The sequence below is a fragment of the Mus caroli genome, chromosome 11 (assembly GCF_900094665.2).
Source record: "Mus caroli chromosome 11, CAROLI_EIJ_v1.1, whole genome shotgun sequence".
Taxonomy (NCBI): domain Eukaryota; kingdom Metazoa; phylum Chordata; class Mammalia; order Rodentia; family Muridae; genus Mus; species Mus caroli.
In genome coordinates, this window is record NC_034580.1 from 50,468,354 (window position 1) to 50,483,612 (window position 15,259).

The following is a 15,259-nucleotide window of genomic DNA, read 5'->3' on the forward strand; positions in this document are numbered from 1 at the left end:
TGTGTGTGTGTGTGTGTGGAGGGCCCGGGGGTCAACCCTGGTGTTGTTCCTTAGGAGCCATCTACTTTATTATTTTTTAAAATACGTATTTTTATTTTATGTGCATTGTTGTTTTGCTTGTATGTATGTCTGTGTGGTCAGATCTTGGGAGTTACAAACAGCTGTGAACTGCCACGTGGTTGCTGGGAATTGAACTCCGGTCCTCTAGAAGAGGTTCAGTGTTTTTAAGCACTGAGCCCTCTCTCCATCCCCATCTACCTTGTTCTTGAGACAAAGTCTCTCACAGGAAACTGTGGCTCCTGTTAGACTAGTGTGGCTGGCAAAGCCAGTCCCAGGGATCTGCAGATCTGCATGTCTCCATCTCACCCTTGTCAGTCCTGGCATTAGAGGCTTGTGCCACCATAACATCTTTTTTTTTTCTTTTTCTTTCAAACTTGGATTCTGGGATTAAACACAGGTCTCCAGGCTTAAGTGTGGACCTAACCGACCAATCCACCCACCTCCTCAGCCTTATTGTTTAATTTTCAAAACTTTTTGTGACTTTGTTGTTTTTGTTTTGAGACAAGATCTGGATGGCCTAGAACTATGTAGACCAGGCTGGCCTCAAACTCACAGAAATCCTCCTGCCTCTTCCTTCTGAGGCTGGGATTAAAGTCACGTGCCACCACATACAGCCCCTATTGTAGCATCTTCATACACACAGATATAATGGACTTTAATCACACTTTGTCCTATTACAGTCTATAATTTTATCTCGTAATTCTGAAGGTTTGTCTTGTGCTTACCTTGTTAGCAGCTAAACCCTCTTTAGATGTTAAACCTTTATCCAAAATATTGACTTGGACAGAAACTGAAATACCTGATTCTGTGCCTTCTTGGGGGATACCCGGTGTAGAAGAGAAATATTCCCAGGGCAGAGACACCTGCTGTGGAAACAGCAGTTGCTGTAACATACTCACCATGGTTGTCTCAGCAATGGAACCGAAGCTGTTGATGAAGATGTTGCAACTTACGTTCACAGGAGGACCTGCCGTTAAGAGAGAGTTTCCACTGAGTCTCAGGCTGCAAAAAACATAACTTCAAGGATAGACCTCCCCAGAGGGAGACGGAGCCCCCTGCTTGTTGTCTGTCCCACCCTTAAGTGGCTGGGGTTCCCAGCTTGCATTTAGCATCTCTGCCAGACTAGACTCCCCAGCTCCCAGGTAAGGAGCAGGTATACCGCACAGGAGGCTGAGCCAAGCTGTACCTTCATTAACACAGGGTGATTCATCATTCTGCCATCTGGCTGAAATCCCTTCCCCAAGCCCCACCGGTGCCTTCTAATTTGTGTCTGAGATATATTTATGGCTACAACATTTGGAGGCCATCTCGGGAATTGCAAGGAACAGCAAGTTCTTTGCCTTGAACTTATGAACTGAGAATGAAGGGGTGATGATGGGAATTACCAGGTGTGGGATCTGGAGGGGGAGCCCGACGGACAGTCTGCAAGCCTTTGTTAAATACTTTGTGGACAAGTGTTTTTTTTTTTTTTAACAGTCCTGATATATCCAGGAAAGAAGGGAAGAAGTACTGCCTTGGCACTTTCTTTCTGAGGGGCACTCTGCCTGCCTGAAGCTGTGACCCTTCATTTCACACTGTGAATGGCAGCAGTTACCATGGCAGCTGCTTCAGTGAGACCTTGACTGGTATGATCTCACCATATCCTCCCACAGCTCTGTGAGAAAGCTGGTTGTCACTCGAGTTGTGCAGAGTAGGAAACTGAGGGCCAGAGATACCGAATTATTTGTCTATGGCTCCACTGCTAGAGAATGGTGGGGCCAGGCTTCCGGTTCTGACCTGTCTGACTCTTAATGGCTATACCATAGGAAACAGGCTGAGAGGGAGGAGGAAGCAGGATTATGCAGTCAGGGGAAGAATCCAGAATTATTGTGTGTTTGCGTATGAGTTCACGAATGTGTGTGTATGTGTGTGTGTGTGTGTATTCACATATGCTTTGTTGTTATTCCTTAGGTACCAACCACCTTCCTTTTTGAGACAGGGTTCCTCACTCTATCAGTTACTTTTCTGTTGCTTTGATAAAACACCATGATCAAAAGCAACTCTTGTATGAAAGAGCTTATTTAGGCTTATGATTCCAGGTGGGTAAGAGTTCATCACGGCAGAAGGATATGACGTCAAATGGTAAACATGGAGACAGGAGCAGGAAGCCAAGAGATCACATCTTTAACCTCAAGCATGAAGGAAAGAGAAGAGGAGAGAGAGAGAGAGAGAGAGAGAGAGAGAGAGAGAGAGAGAGAGAGAAATAAAGGGACGGGCTATATACTCTCAAAGACAACCCCCAGTGCATACTTCCTCCAGGAAGGCTAGACCTCCTACAAATCCCAAACAGTAACACCAAGTATGCTAAAGCCTATGTATGGGGGGCATTTCTACTCAAACTACTACAGTAGGCTTGATTAGCTGTCCAGAAAGTTCCAAGATCATTTGTCTCCACCTCCTAGCACTAGAGTTATATGAATAGTTTTACCTCGGTGCTGGGGATTGAACTCAGGTCCTTATGCTTGCAAGGCGAAGTACTTTACAAACTGAGTTATCTGCCCAGCTTTCTCCACCCCCTTTATGAAACCTCTAATACCATGGAGCCCAGGCTGATATAGCAGTTCTCTGCCTCAACCTTCTGATGGCTGGGATTTCCAGGAGTATACCATCATGCCTGGCAGAATTTAGAAAATTAAACACGGGGTTTCCATGTAAGCCAGTGTGACACAGATGGAGAGGAGGGCAGGGTCATGAGCAAGAAGGGCCAAAGGAGCAGAACTCAGCTGAGAAAAGGTCTGAAGATGAAGACAGGAAGACCTTGGAGGGGAGCTGACCTTGATCTGACCTTGAAGGTGCATAGGACTTGCATTAGTTATAGACCTTTACTTAAAGGGTTTTAAATCTGTAACTGCCTTCAGGGTCCATCTCTTGTTGATCCTAGGAATTGCTAAGACAGGAAGAGTGTGGTTGTCCCCACTTCTCAAGGGAGCACAGTTTGTTTTAGTCATTCATCTGGGCTCAGAAGGCAGTGCGGCCAGGAGCAGAACCAATGCTTTCTGATTGTGGAAAGAAGAGAGTGGATAACTTTATGTGCTCCGGTGCCCAATCCATCATGTTCATCCTCAGAAAGTAGTCCACAGCGTGCATGTAAGCTTAGCTAAGATGTCCTTTCTCTTAGAAGGCTTGATGGATAGGAGGAATTCAGGTTTACCCTCAAGGCAGTGAGTGTCAGCCTCTGAGGTACATGTTCAACTTCAGCCTCAACTGCTGATGAGGCTCAGATTTCCTGAAATCTGATTCCCCCCAGCAGTTTGGAGGGAAGGCTGGACATTATATCTTCCTCTTCCTCTCCCTCCTCCTCCTCTTTCTCATTTTTTTGGAATCAAATTTATTCAAGGCTGGTCTAGAGGAATATTAAGAAAATCTCAACTGTCCACCTTCAAGGGCTCAGGGAGGGCCAAGAGCTTTTATGGACACATGGTGTTACAATAAGACAGTGGGTGGGAAATTCCAGGGAAGGGTGAGGTGTTTCTCATTAAAGGGCCTCATCCCTACTCCTCTGATTTTCCTCCTCCTCCTTTTCCTTGCTACCTACTGCTGAGGATCAAACTCATGACCTAGCTTATGCTATGCAAGGACTCCACCACTGAGCTGCCACCCCCATCCCTTCTTGAAAGTGAGTCTGCCTCTGGCCTCCTGGGACATCTGCATTTCCTTCTCAAATGAACCAATTCATAAGAAGAGGAAAGGGGAGTGGTCTTCCAGAGAATGTTATGAGTGACAACAGGGCACTGGGAGGATAAGGGAAGCGTGATAAAGTAAAGAGACTGTCAGGGGACAGCCTGAGTGGAGTCAGAAACAGGTGAGGGAAGCCAGGCAGTCTGTCTTAGCTCTAACAGTTTGCAATCCTTTCTGGAAAGCTAGCTTATAGCTTAGCTAAGGGCTAGCGAAGCTGGGTCCTTGCTTTCCTGACTTGTGTGTGGCTGAAGCCATCCGAAAAATTTCGGTCTCAGCACACGAGGTGTGGTGGCTCACACTTGTAATCTTAATACCCAAGAAGCTGACACAGGGAGGCTAGAAGTCTGAGGTCAGCATGGGCTTGAGGGTGAGACTCCTGTCTCACAAAACAACAAAACAAAAACAACAATAACAAAAACAACAACAACAAAATCCAACTAAAACAAAACCAAGACAGAACAAAAATTGCAGAGCCCTTGGCTCAGCCCTAAGCCATGACTCTCAGCACAAAGTCTGTTGTTTAACAGGCCACATGGGAGATCCAAATTCATAGCTAGATTTGGAGGTTGCTGGGAAGGCTCACAGCCTCTTTCAGATTCTAGTGTGCTCATCATTGGATAACTGTGCATATTGTGTGTCTATGCTGGGTAAGAATTACTGCTTTGTTAGGGTCACCTAAGCAGAGGCTTATCTCCCTCATTCGTTCAGCCCCAGAACCACGGTTTTCTTTTTATTTCACTTCCTATTGTTTAGATGCCCCAAAGAGACACTCATGCCTTGAGGTAATGTGCAGAGGGCTTCGTGCAGTTGACACTGTGATTCCCATAGAAACAAGATACTGATGAACGAGCATGAGGGGGCTCCAGACAAAAAGACCCCATGGGGAGGTGTGGTTCATGGATATAAATCCGAAATTAAATTATCTTGAGAAAATTACAACCCGGTTGCCGTTGGCAGCCGGATAATGTATATATTTCATTAAATATTAAAGTTTAATTTTGCTATTGTGTATGTTTGCATTGGGCTCTGCCCCTGAACCTGGAAGCTGCTGCAACACACAAAGGCTTGGCCAAGGCAAAGCTTCAGAGCTGCGAGGGGCTGGTCCTTCCCCTTGTGTTTGCCTTTGGATGCTGAGACAGAGGCTCTGTCCCAGGAAGAGATCTCTTGGGAGACTACAGGCTGGATAAGCAGTTTTAGTTCTGCTTACTTCTATATTAGAGTGTGAACTGTGTGTTCTATGGACCAAGGTGCTTGTAGTTGCTGGCCACCTCAGCCTTCAGGATGGCTAGAACCACGTTGCTCCTCTTGTATAGGCAAGCTGTTGAGAGAATAAATGTTGAGGTTCCAAACTGTGTGTGTGTGTGTGTGTGAGTGTAGGGAGTCTGAACCCCATGGTCATTTTAGGAATGCTGGGCTTTGGGGAATCTTATTTGAGTCTGAAGAGGGAAAAGGAGCGGAGGCTGGGTACCGCAGGGTTACCTTTCTGCTTTAAGCTTATGGGAGGGAGCAGAGTCCTTTTCCTAGTTCCTGTGTGGGAGCCAAACCTGAGATGCTCATAGCTTCTATCCAGGGATAGATAGGTGGAAGGGGGAGCCAGTGTGGAGTCGGAAGTCTAAAGGATGGCCTAGTCCTGTAGATTTGTGACTCAGGTGTTCTAAGATTTTCAGAGGGGCATGGAAGTGTATGCTGTAATCTCAGGAGGCTGAGGCAGGAGGATCTTGAGTTTGAGGTCAGCCTGGGGTATATATACAAGCTTACTGAGGGCTGTCTGTGTGTGAAGTGTGGTGGCATATAGAAAGAATAGCCCTTGAACCTTGAAGGTAACTGTTTGGAGCATCTATATAGTATGGGGCTAATAAAAAGAAAAACCCAGATCTTGGGCTAAAAATGAAGGCTGGAAATAAGTCTCTGTTTAGGTGACCCTACCACTTGACAAAACAAATCCCCGAGAAACCAGACAGTGATAGGGTGGAGTTCTGAGAGAGTCCACCAGAGGGCGTGGTGGACTGAATTCCTAAAAGATTCCAGCTGAGGGCGATTGGTGCAGCCTATGGGTAAAGTCCAAAACCTCCTAGGCCAGAATGGATGTGGCTTAGCTAGTGGTGGTCATAGAGGCACTATTTAGTGTCTGTTTCAGAGATTTCACATCAAACCTCAGACTTAAGTCCTGTCTTGGAGGACCTGACTACCCTTTGAGACAGGGTGTCTCAAGGAACCCAGACCTCAACCACTAGGTACTGGCTGGCCAGAGATCTTTCTCTGCCTTTGTCTACCTTTCCAGTGTTAGTGTTACAGGTACGTGGCTATGCCTGGCTTTTGTAGAGGTCTGATCTGCAGGTAGGTTTAACTCATGGAACCATCTCCCTAGCCCCCAAATCTTCTATGTTTTCTTATCTTCATCCCATCCCACCCTTGCATCTTATTTGCCTGGCCCACTTCTAGGCGTTTGAGATTCTAACTTGGGGAAGTGCTCCATCCAACTGTATTACAAAGTGTCCTGTCCTTGGGAGAACCAAGGCATGCTGGCTAGTCTTATGTCAACTTGACACAAGCTAGAGACATTTGGTAACCTCAACTGAGAAAATGTCTCCATCAGATGGGCCTGTGGTGTGTATCTAATCAGTCATTGGTGTAGGAGGGCCCAGCCCACTGTGGGTGATGCCACCCCTTGGAAAGTAGTCTTTGGTGTATAAGAAAGCAGTCTGAGCAAGCCAGTAAGTAGTATCGACCGGAGGCCTCTGTATTAGTGTCTGCCTCCAGGTTCCTTCCTAGAGTTCCTGCCCAATTTCCCTCAGTGATGGACTATGATTTGGAAGCAGAAACCAAACCAAATCTCTTTTTCCCCAAGTAGATTTTGGTTATGGTGTTTATCACAGCATCAGAAACCCAAGAAACAAGGCTGTGCTAATGATGATGGAATGGCATTTCGAGGATGTCTTAGTCAGGATTTCTATTTCTGCACAAACATCACGACCAAGAAGCAAGTTGGGGAGGAAAGGGTTCATTCAGCTTACACTTCCACACTGCTGTTCATTGCCAAAGGAATTTGGGACTGGAACTCAAGCAGGTCAGGAAGCAGGAGCTAATTGATGCAGAGGCCATGGAGGGATGTTTACTTACTGGCTTGCTTCCCCTGGCTTGCTCAGTTTGCTTTCTTATAGAACCCATGACTACTGGCCCAGGATGGCACCACCCACAATGGGCCCTCCCATCCTTGGTCACTAATTGAGAAAATGCCTTACAGCTGGATCTCATGGAGGCATTTCCTCCAAGGAGGCTCCTTTCCGTGTTAACTCCAGCTTGTGTCAAGTTGACACACCAACCCAACCAGGACAGAGGCCAATGAAGGAGCCAGTGGGGAAAGAAGGCTGGGAAGTGAGTCTGAGTATAACCCTCACCCTCAGGCAGCCCGCAGATCTCTTTCTGTCTGCAGAGACTTGTGGACAGGGCAGTCAGAGAAGAGAGTGTGGGGGATGGAGTGGTGGGCGTGGGTTAAGGGAATATGAGCAGATATCAGATAACTGTTGTCATATTCATCTTTGCTGTTGGACTTGAGCCACAGGGGTGACAAGGAGAAAAACCTGGGGCCAAGAATTGATCCTATGGCTATTGGTTCCTGGAATAAGATTTTTACCGGGTGCTATATGGAAGATCTGGGTGTACAGGGTCCCAAGAGGTCCTTAAAGCCATGCCTATGGTCTACGAGTCACTTAAGAGACAACCTTCAAAGTTATCAGAGAACACAGAACCCTTATCTCCTCTTGTTCCGGTACTAAGGTCCCAATGGGACCGTGAAAGCCGAGAAGTTGATCCAGCTGCCTGGACCAGCATGTGTAATTTGGCAGCGATGGACCCTGAACATGTTTTGTTTGAATTTACATGACTCCGGAATCAGGAGTTTCTTGCAGGGCTCAGTTTTGGGTTTTCTTGGGCTCTATGACCACAGGGAGCTCACATTCCATAGGGTGTCTGTAGGGTTGGTTGTTGGTCCACAGGCTGGGGGTAAGGGGAAAGATCTCTAATCACAGAAGCCGGTGGGTCTTCTTATCCATTGTGTCTACCTGGTGATATCTGACCTCTGACTGGGAAGACCCATCCTGGACGTGGGCTGCCATCCCGGACTGTACAAAGAGGAGAAAGGGAGATGAGCCCTAGAGACTGTCTACTTCCTCATTCAGTCTTACTGCTAGGTCTTCACCACCGGATGGACTGTACCTCCTCCGACTGTGGGCCAAAGCAGCCCTTCCTTCCTCTAGCTGCTTTTGTCAGAGCAAGGAGAAGAGAACTCAGTGCTCTTCCTAGCATCAGTAGTCATGCGAAATGGTGAGTCCCATTTACAAGAGGAACTTGTAGAATTATCTGTTAGTTCATGGGAGTCTCCTGCAGGTGGGTTTGAGTAGGAGGCCCCTTTCAGAACAAACAGAAGTGGTGGCTCCTTGGGTCAAGGCCAAGGTGGACCTGTTCCTCATAGGCGTCTCCTTCTCAGGATTCCTTGTGGAATCGTAAAACCCTGAGAGTCGCTAGACATAGCAACATAGACCTTAGTTCACTCACGGACACCAGGAAACCAGAAGTACTATTGTGTTGTATTCTCTGAGGCTCTGGACTTGTTGGGAAAAGATGTTGCATCGACTAGTAATGTCTGCCTTGGGTGGCGCGGGATGTGTGGGGTTCACAGCACTCTGTATCGTGGGAGAGTGTTTCCTGTGAATCTGAAAGGAAAGTTTTCCTACCTTTAAAGTTGGGCCTGATCCTGGCGTCATACCCAGAAGTCCTCCCCATGAGCTTATCCAGGAAGTCCGAGGGTGACATAGGCTTGGGTGCGGAGCGGGCGGCTTCAGCCTCTTTGGAAGCAGCAAGGCTAAGAAGAGAGAGAGAAGCACACGGTTTGTGGTGGCTCTTCTTCATGCTCTGATCAGACCGCAGCCTTATTCAGCCATGTAAGACATGGCGTACTCTGAGCTTGAGCTGAGTCTTTAAGGAGGAAGGCATGGGCCACACTGTTTATCCAGCCCCAGTGGAAGCCGGCCTGGGGCATGGCAGATAGCCAGTGTCTGACTGAGACTGAGAAGTCTCCAACTCCTCACAGTGTCTGCTATCATGAGTCATCACAGTGGCTGCGGAGTCTCCTTGGGAGAGGAGGCTGAGAGGCTGGGTCTCCCTGAGGAGAACACTGGAGGGTCGGTCTGGCTGACTCAGTAGTGCTTTGGGTACCTGCTTTCTCACAGGGATGTAGGCTATTAAAGGATCTTAGAGATAACACAGCCATTTCCTTTAACGTTCTCTTCAGAATCAGCTATTGTAAAAATAAGTAAACAGATAAAAGTTTCCAAAGTAAAATGCGTCTGGAAGTACAAATCCACCCACTCCCCTATCTTTAGCAGGCCTACACACTTATACACATGGGTGTCTATATTAACAAAATAAACATTTTAGAAATCCACCATTAGAGAGCTGGAGAGGTGGCTCAGAGGTTAAGAGTGCTGGCCGTTCTTCCAGAGGCCCTGAGTTCAATTCTCAACAACCACATGGTGGCTCATAACCATCTCTATAATGAGATCTGGTGCCCTCTTCTGGTGTGTAGGCATACATGCAGGCAGAATAATGTATACATGTTAGATAAACAAACCTTAAAAAAGTAATCTACTATCATAAACTGGAAGAGCTACACACTTGTAACCTCAGCACCCCAGAGGCTGAGGCAAAAGGGTGGCCATAAATTTGAAGCTATCTTGTGGCCCATAGCAACACCTACCCCCTACCCTCAGCCCTCCCCCAAAAGAAAACCAAACAAAGAAAAGACTGAGATGACTTTTTAAAGACGTCCATATCCACATTTGTGGGTATGTTGTTCTTTCTGAGTACTTTTCTTAACCTCGTGCTTAAAGTATATACCAAGGTGTCTTTAATAAATCACATTTTGCTGCTAAAGAAAAAAGGGTGTGTGTGTGTGTGTGTGAATTGACAGAGCTGAGGCCAAGAAGAGGTTTCAACCCAGGTTCCAGATTTAATCAGTGCCAGGTAGGTACCTGGTACCCCTTAGTACCGGGAGTTGGGAGGCTGGAAACCAAGTGTCTGGTGATGTCTCGAGGTCTCTCTTCCCTAATGAGGTAGGTTAGTGATGTCTAAGCCAGGTCCCCAGGCTGCCCAGATTTCAATAGAGCCACAGTGGAAGCTTAAGTCAGGGTCGAAGAATGATGATCACTTGGGTTGCTTTGGGTCCCTAAGAGGTCTGAGTCCTACTTTTCCACTGAGCAGATGGAGGGATCCATGTGGTCCCCTGGGAGAGGCTTGTGGGTCTTCAAACATGGAGGAACCACAGAGGTAGAGTGTGAGTGTGTGTGTGTGTGTATGCATGTGTGCCTGCAAATGTGTGTGTGTTAAGAGTGTATGTGTGTGATAGTCATATGTGTGCATATGTGTGATGGTGTGTGATAGTCTTGAGCTTGTGCTCGTGCATGCACGTGAGTGTGTGAGTATATGAGAGTGTATGTGTGTGTGTGTGTGTGTGTGAACCTGCACACTCATGGTAATCAGATGACAACGTGAAGGAATATTTTTTTCTTGTTCACCATGTGGGCCCTGGGGCTAGAACTCTGGCCATCAGACTTGTAGGCAACTGCCTTTACCCACTGAGCAATCCTGTCAGTCCCAACTATTTATTTTTGAAGCTCGTTATATCTGGTTATATCCAAGAGCAGGGATCACATGATTTTCTTTATTTATTCCTTGTTTGTTCTCTAATCCCCCAGGTGTCTACCCTGATGTCTCAAACTTAATTGGTGCTCAGTGATTTCATGACTGAATGATGATCGAAACACCCATTAATTAATCAAATATTCCTACTAATAGGAAATGTTTGTAAATATTGGTACATGGGTTAACAATTTAAAAATAATTAGACTATTATACACAGTATAAAAACACAGACATAGTCTGGTGTTTCTTAGGAGATTTGCAAGGTTTGCTGGGATTTTCCCAAGCATCCTTGCTCAGGCTCTGGGCATGCCCTATTCAGGTCTCCAAGGACTGTGGTGAGCGGGTGAGGTACAGGCATACTTTTGTTATTGTTTGTGTGTGGCTAGGGGTGCAACTCAAGTCCCAGGATGGGATCTATTTCTGCATGTACTGATGTGAGGGTCATGTATGCCAGTGGAGGCTTTGTCACAGCTGTGAGCAGAGATTAGAGTGTGGGTGTGGAACAAGTAATGCCACAGAGCTTGGTGTGTGCAAACATGGGGTTACCTGTATCTGGGACAGGTTAGTCACTTTTAGTCATAGGGGGAACAGTGTGCACAGGGGATGAATGAATGCCAACAGTGGTTGATGCATGTATTACAGTTTCGTTTCTCTGTGCATTGTAACATATAACGTGGTAATGGTTCCCGTTAGTTCTGCTTTCTTTGTCCCAGTAGTGAGGCTAGCAAGTAGCAAGAGGGAAAGCCACGGAGGAACACTGCCTAGTGGCTTGCTCTCCATGGCTTGCTTTCTTATACACTCCTGGGCCACATGCCTAGGGTGGCGCTGTCCATCATGGGCTGGACTCTCCCCCATCAATCATTAATCAAGAAAATGCCTTATAGGCTTGCCTGCAGACCAATCCGAGGGAGGCAATGCCTCATTTGAGATTCTCTCTTATTGGGTGATTCTAAGTTGTGTCAAGGATAGGGACCATACCAGCTGGTACAGTGACACCTAAACACAAAGGGGTGAGCTTTGTTTAGTGGCGCCTGTGCTGCTTGCCAGTGTCCACAGTCAGAGGATGTCCTCACCAACAGGGGAGATGCTGTGGCTGTATTGGAAACATTACAGATTCACACAGACTTAGTGATGACTGTCTCTGAGATGGTGAGTGCAGCTGAGAGAGCTGATTCAATCATGGTCCAGGTTGGGGATGGCGGTACACCTGTACAATCTCAGGGCTTGAGAGGGTGAGGCATGGGAGGGTGGGCAGTTGTTATGAGTCCAATTTAATAGTGAGATACTGCCTGGATAAAAACCAGAGTGGGATCTAACATCCTCTACGGGGCTCTGTGGACAAACAGAACATGCACACACTTACAAATAAAATAAATCTTAAAAAAAAGTAAACCTCCCCTCAAAACAAGGTGCAAACAACCCAGCAAACCCTACAGTCAACATTATTGTGTGTGTTCAACCACAACCCCCAAATCTCCAAGGTTTCCTAACATTTTCCCCAGAGACAAAGGCCCCATCTTGATGCCAACACGGCCATTTCCCTGTGCCTGATAATCCTCATCCATTTCTGCCTCTGTTTGTGCAGTGCAATTTGCACAGGATTACTTTAAGCCTCTCCACCGTGTTCAGTGGATCTGGGCTCTGGGTATCTGTGGACAGTAAACATGCAGCATTTGGAGTCATTGCCTCTGGGGACTTTAAGTACTTACTTAGAGTCCGTGACCTACTGGACACAGGGGCTGAATGAGTCTGAAAATGAGGCAACTGACCACATACAAGTACTAAGATTTATTTTATGAGAGAGAGAGGTGGGGGAGAGAGAGAGAGAGAGAGAGAGAGAGAGAGAGAGAGAGAGAGAGAGAGAGAGAGAGTGTTTGTGCATGTGTGAGTGCAGATGTCCATGGGATCCAGAAGAGGGCATTGCATCCCAGAGAGCTGGGGTTACAGGCATTTGTGAGCTGTCTGACGTGGATGCTTGGAACTGATCCAGGGTCCTCTTCAAGAGCAGGAAGAGTTCTTAACTGCTCAGCCATCTCTCTAGCCCCCAGATAAATTTGAGGAATACTAATTGATAGAAGATTTTTGGCAGTATATCTATCTATCTATCTATCTATCTATCTATCTATCTATCTATCTATCTGTATATATGTAAAACAAAACATGGGGAATCTGTTTTCTTCTGCTCAGGGGATGTGTCTAACAACCAGGGCCTTAAGGAACCCTGCTTGTGGACGTTGTACATCGTGGTGCGGAGCCTAGTGCGCACCACGATGTACAACGTCCACAAGCAGTTCATATTGTTGTTCCACCTATAGGGTTGCAGATCCCTTTAGCTCCTTGGGTGCTTTCTCTAGCTTCTCCATTGGGGGCCCTGTGTTCCATCAGGGTCCCTTCAGCAAAATCTTGCTGGCATATGCAATAGTGTCTGGGTTTGGTGGCTGATTATGGGATGTATCCCCGGGTGGTATAGTCTTTGGATAGTCCATCCTTTCGTCTTAGCTCCAAACTTTGTCTCTGTAACTCCTTTCATGGGTATTTTGTTCCCTATTCTAAGGAGGAATGATGTATCCATACGTCGGTCTTCCTCCTTCTAGATTTTCTTGTGTTTTGCAAATTGTATCTTGGGTATTCTAAGTTTCTGGTCTAATATCCACTTATCAGTGAGTGCATATCTAATGACTTCTTTTGTGATTGGGTTACCTCACTAAGGATGATATCCTCCAGATACATCCATTTGTCCAAGAATTTCATAAATTTATTGTTTTTAATAGCTGAGTAGTACTCCATTGTGTAAATGTACCACATTTTCTGTATCCATTCCTCTGTTGAGGGACATCTGGGTTCTTTCCAGCTTCTGGCTATTATAAATAAGGCTGCTATGAACATAGTGGAGCATGTGTTCTTATTACCAGTTCAAACATCTTCTGGGTATATGCCCAGGAAAGGTATTGCTGGATCTTCTGGTAGTACTATGTCCAATTTTCTGAGGAACTGCCAGAGTGACTTCCAGAGTGTTTGTACAAACTTGCAATTCCACCAGCAATGGAGGAATATTCCTCTTTCTCCACATCCTCGCCAGCATCTGCTGTCACCTGAATTTTTGATCTTAGCCATTCTGACTGGTGTGAGGTGGAATCTCAGGGTCGTTTTGATTTGCATTTCCCTGATGATTAAGGATGTTGAGCATTTTTTCAGGTGCTTCTCAGCCATTCGGTATTCCTCAGTTGAGAATTCTTTGTTTAGCTCTGTACACCATTTTTTAATGGGGTTATTTGAATTTCTGGAGTCCAGCTTCTTGAGCTCTTTGTATATATTGGATATTAGTCCCCTATCAGATTTAGGATTGGTAAAAATCCTTTCCCAATCTGTTGGTGGCCTTTTTGTCTTATTGACAGTGTCTTTTGCCTTACAGAAGCTTTGCAATTTTGTGAGGTCCCATTTGCCAATTCTTTATCTTACAGCACAAGCCATTGCTGTTCTGGAGAAACAGGAATTTCGATTGAGGAATTTCCACCCTCATATTGGTAGGTGAGTCTGTGGGGGAGTTTTCTTTACTAATGATTGATATGGGAGAGCCCAGCCTACTGTGGGTAGTGCTACCCTTGGGCAGGTGATTCTGGGTTGTATGAGAAAGCAAACAGAGAAAGCCAGGGGGAGCAAGACAGTAAGCAGTGTTCCTCTATGGCCTCCGCTTCAAGTCTTACCTTCAGGTTTCAGCTGGAATTCCTACCCTGGCTTCCTTTGCTGACATACTGTAATCTGGAAGCCAAATAAGTAATTTGTTTTCTCTTTATTTTGATGATAGTTGTTTTATCACAGCAGCAGAGAAAAAACTAGGACCCCATGGAAAGGCTTGGGAAAAGCGTTCAACTGCAAGGCAGGACAATGGAAGGACACGGGGACATGGGACCTTGGGTGAGTTTCTTTTCCTCCTGATTTTCGGGTCCCTATGATGTGGAATGAGGCTTGGCATAATTTGAGAGGAGTCTGAAGCCTGGAAACATTGTCTTGTAAGTTTTTAGTGTCATGCAACTGGTCCTGGGTGGGAGCTGGTCCCACCTCCTTTGGGAGATGTACACATACTTGTCTTGGTTCTTTCCCATCTAGTATCAAGACGTCTGCCCAGTGCCAACTCATTCCTCAACACTTTTGTGGGGTGAAGAAGAAAGGCCAGATTGACATCTAGAGTCTCATTCTCCAGGGAATAAGGAGTATGAATCTGAATTTTGAATAAGCTAGGGCTGGCTAGGACATGGCAACTTCCACTTCACTATATGTAGCATGGTGCTACCAAGAACCACTCTGGATTAGCAGAGGGGGGATCCTCACAGTGCTCCATGCAGAGGAAGTCTAGAGGTAAGGGCAGGAAAAGTGATCAGGATTTAGGGTAGTGGAGGAGAGAAATCAAGAGGATCCAGGTAACTGTGAGAAGGATTCTGGGAACTGGAGGAGGAAGAAGCAGGAAGTGTGCAAGGATAAGGAGAGCCCGAGGGCAGAAGTGTTTGAGGGTGATTAATGGCTGCAGTCAAGGGACTGGTGCATGTAGAGGCTGGGCACTCAATTCAGTTGTGGGAGTGGGGGCAGGCAAGAGGGATTGTGTGTAGAACATTTGAGCTCAGTCATCTAGGCTGGTGTGGGTTTCCGTAAGACACTGGAGGAAGAGTGTTGGGTGGAAGGAACAGCTTATCTAGTTTAGAGGTGTGAGAACTTGGCAAGCAGAGAGAATTTGAGAGAGAGAGAGAGAGAGAGAGAGAGAGAGAGAGAGAGAGAGAGAGAGAGAGAG

At 46.3% G+C, this 15,259-nt stretch overlaps 1 protein-coding gene across 2 annotated transcripts in view; it reads right to left on the reverse strand.

Moving 5' to 3' along the window:
- Glra1 (glycine receptor alpha 1) overlaps positions 1-15,259 on the reverse strand; it is a 95,810-nt gene that overhangs the window by 53,153 nt on the left and 27,398 nt on the right. For both annotated transcript variants that reach the window (XM_021176384.2, XM_021176382.2), the window contains exons 2-3: positions 8,511-8,638; positions 960-1,027 (exon numbers count right to left, since the gene is read on the reverse strand). In XM_021176384.2, the coding sequence (XP_021032043.1) occupies positions 960-1,027; positions 8,511-8,638 (196 nt within the window). The remainder of the gene's footprint in view (positions 1-959; positions 1,028-8,510; positions 8,639-15,259) is intronic.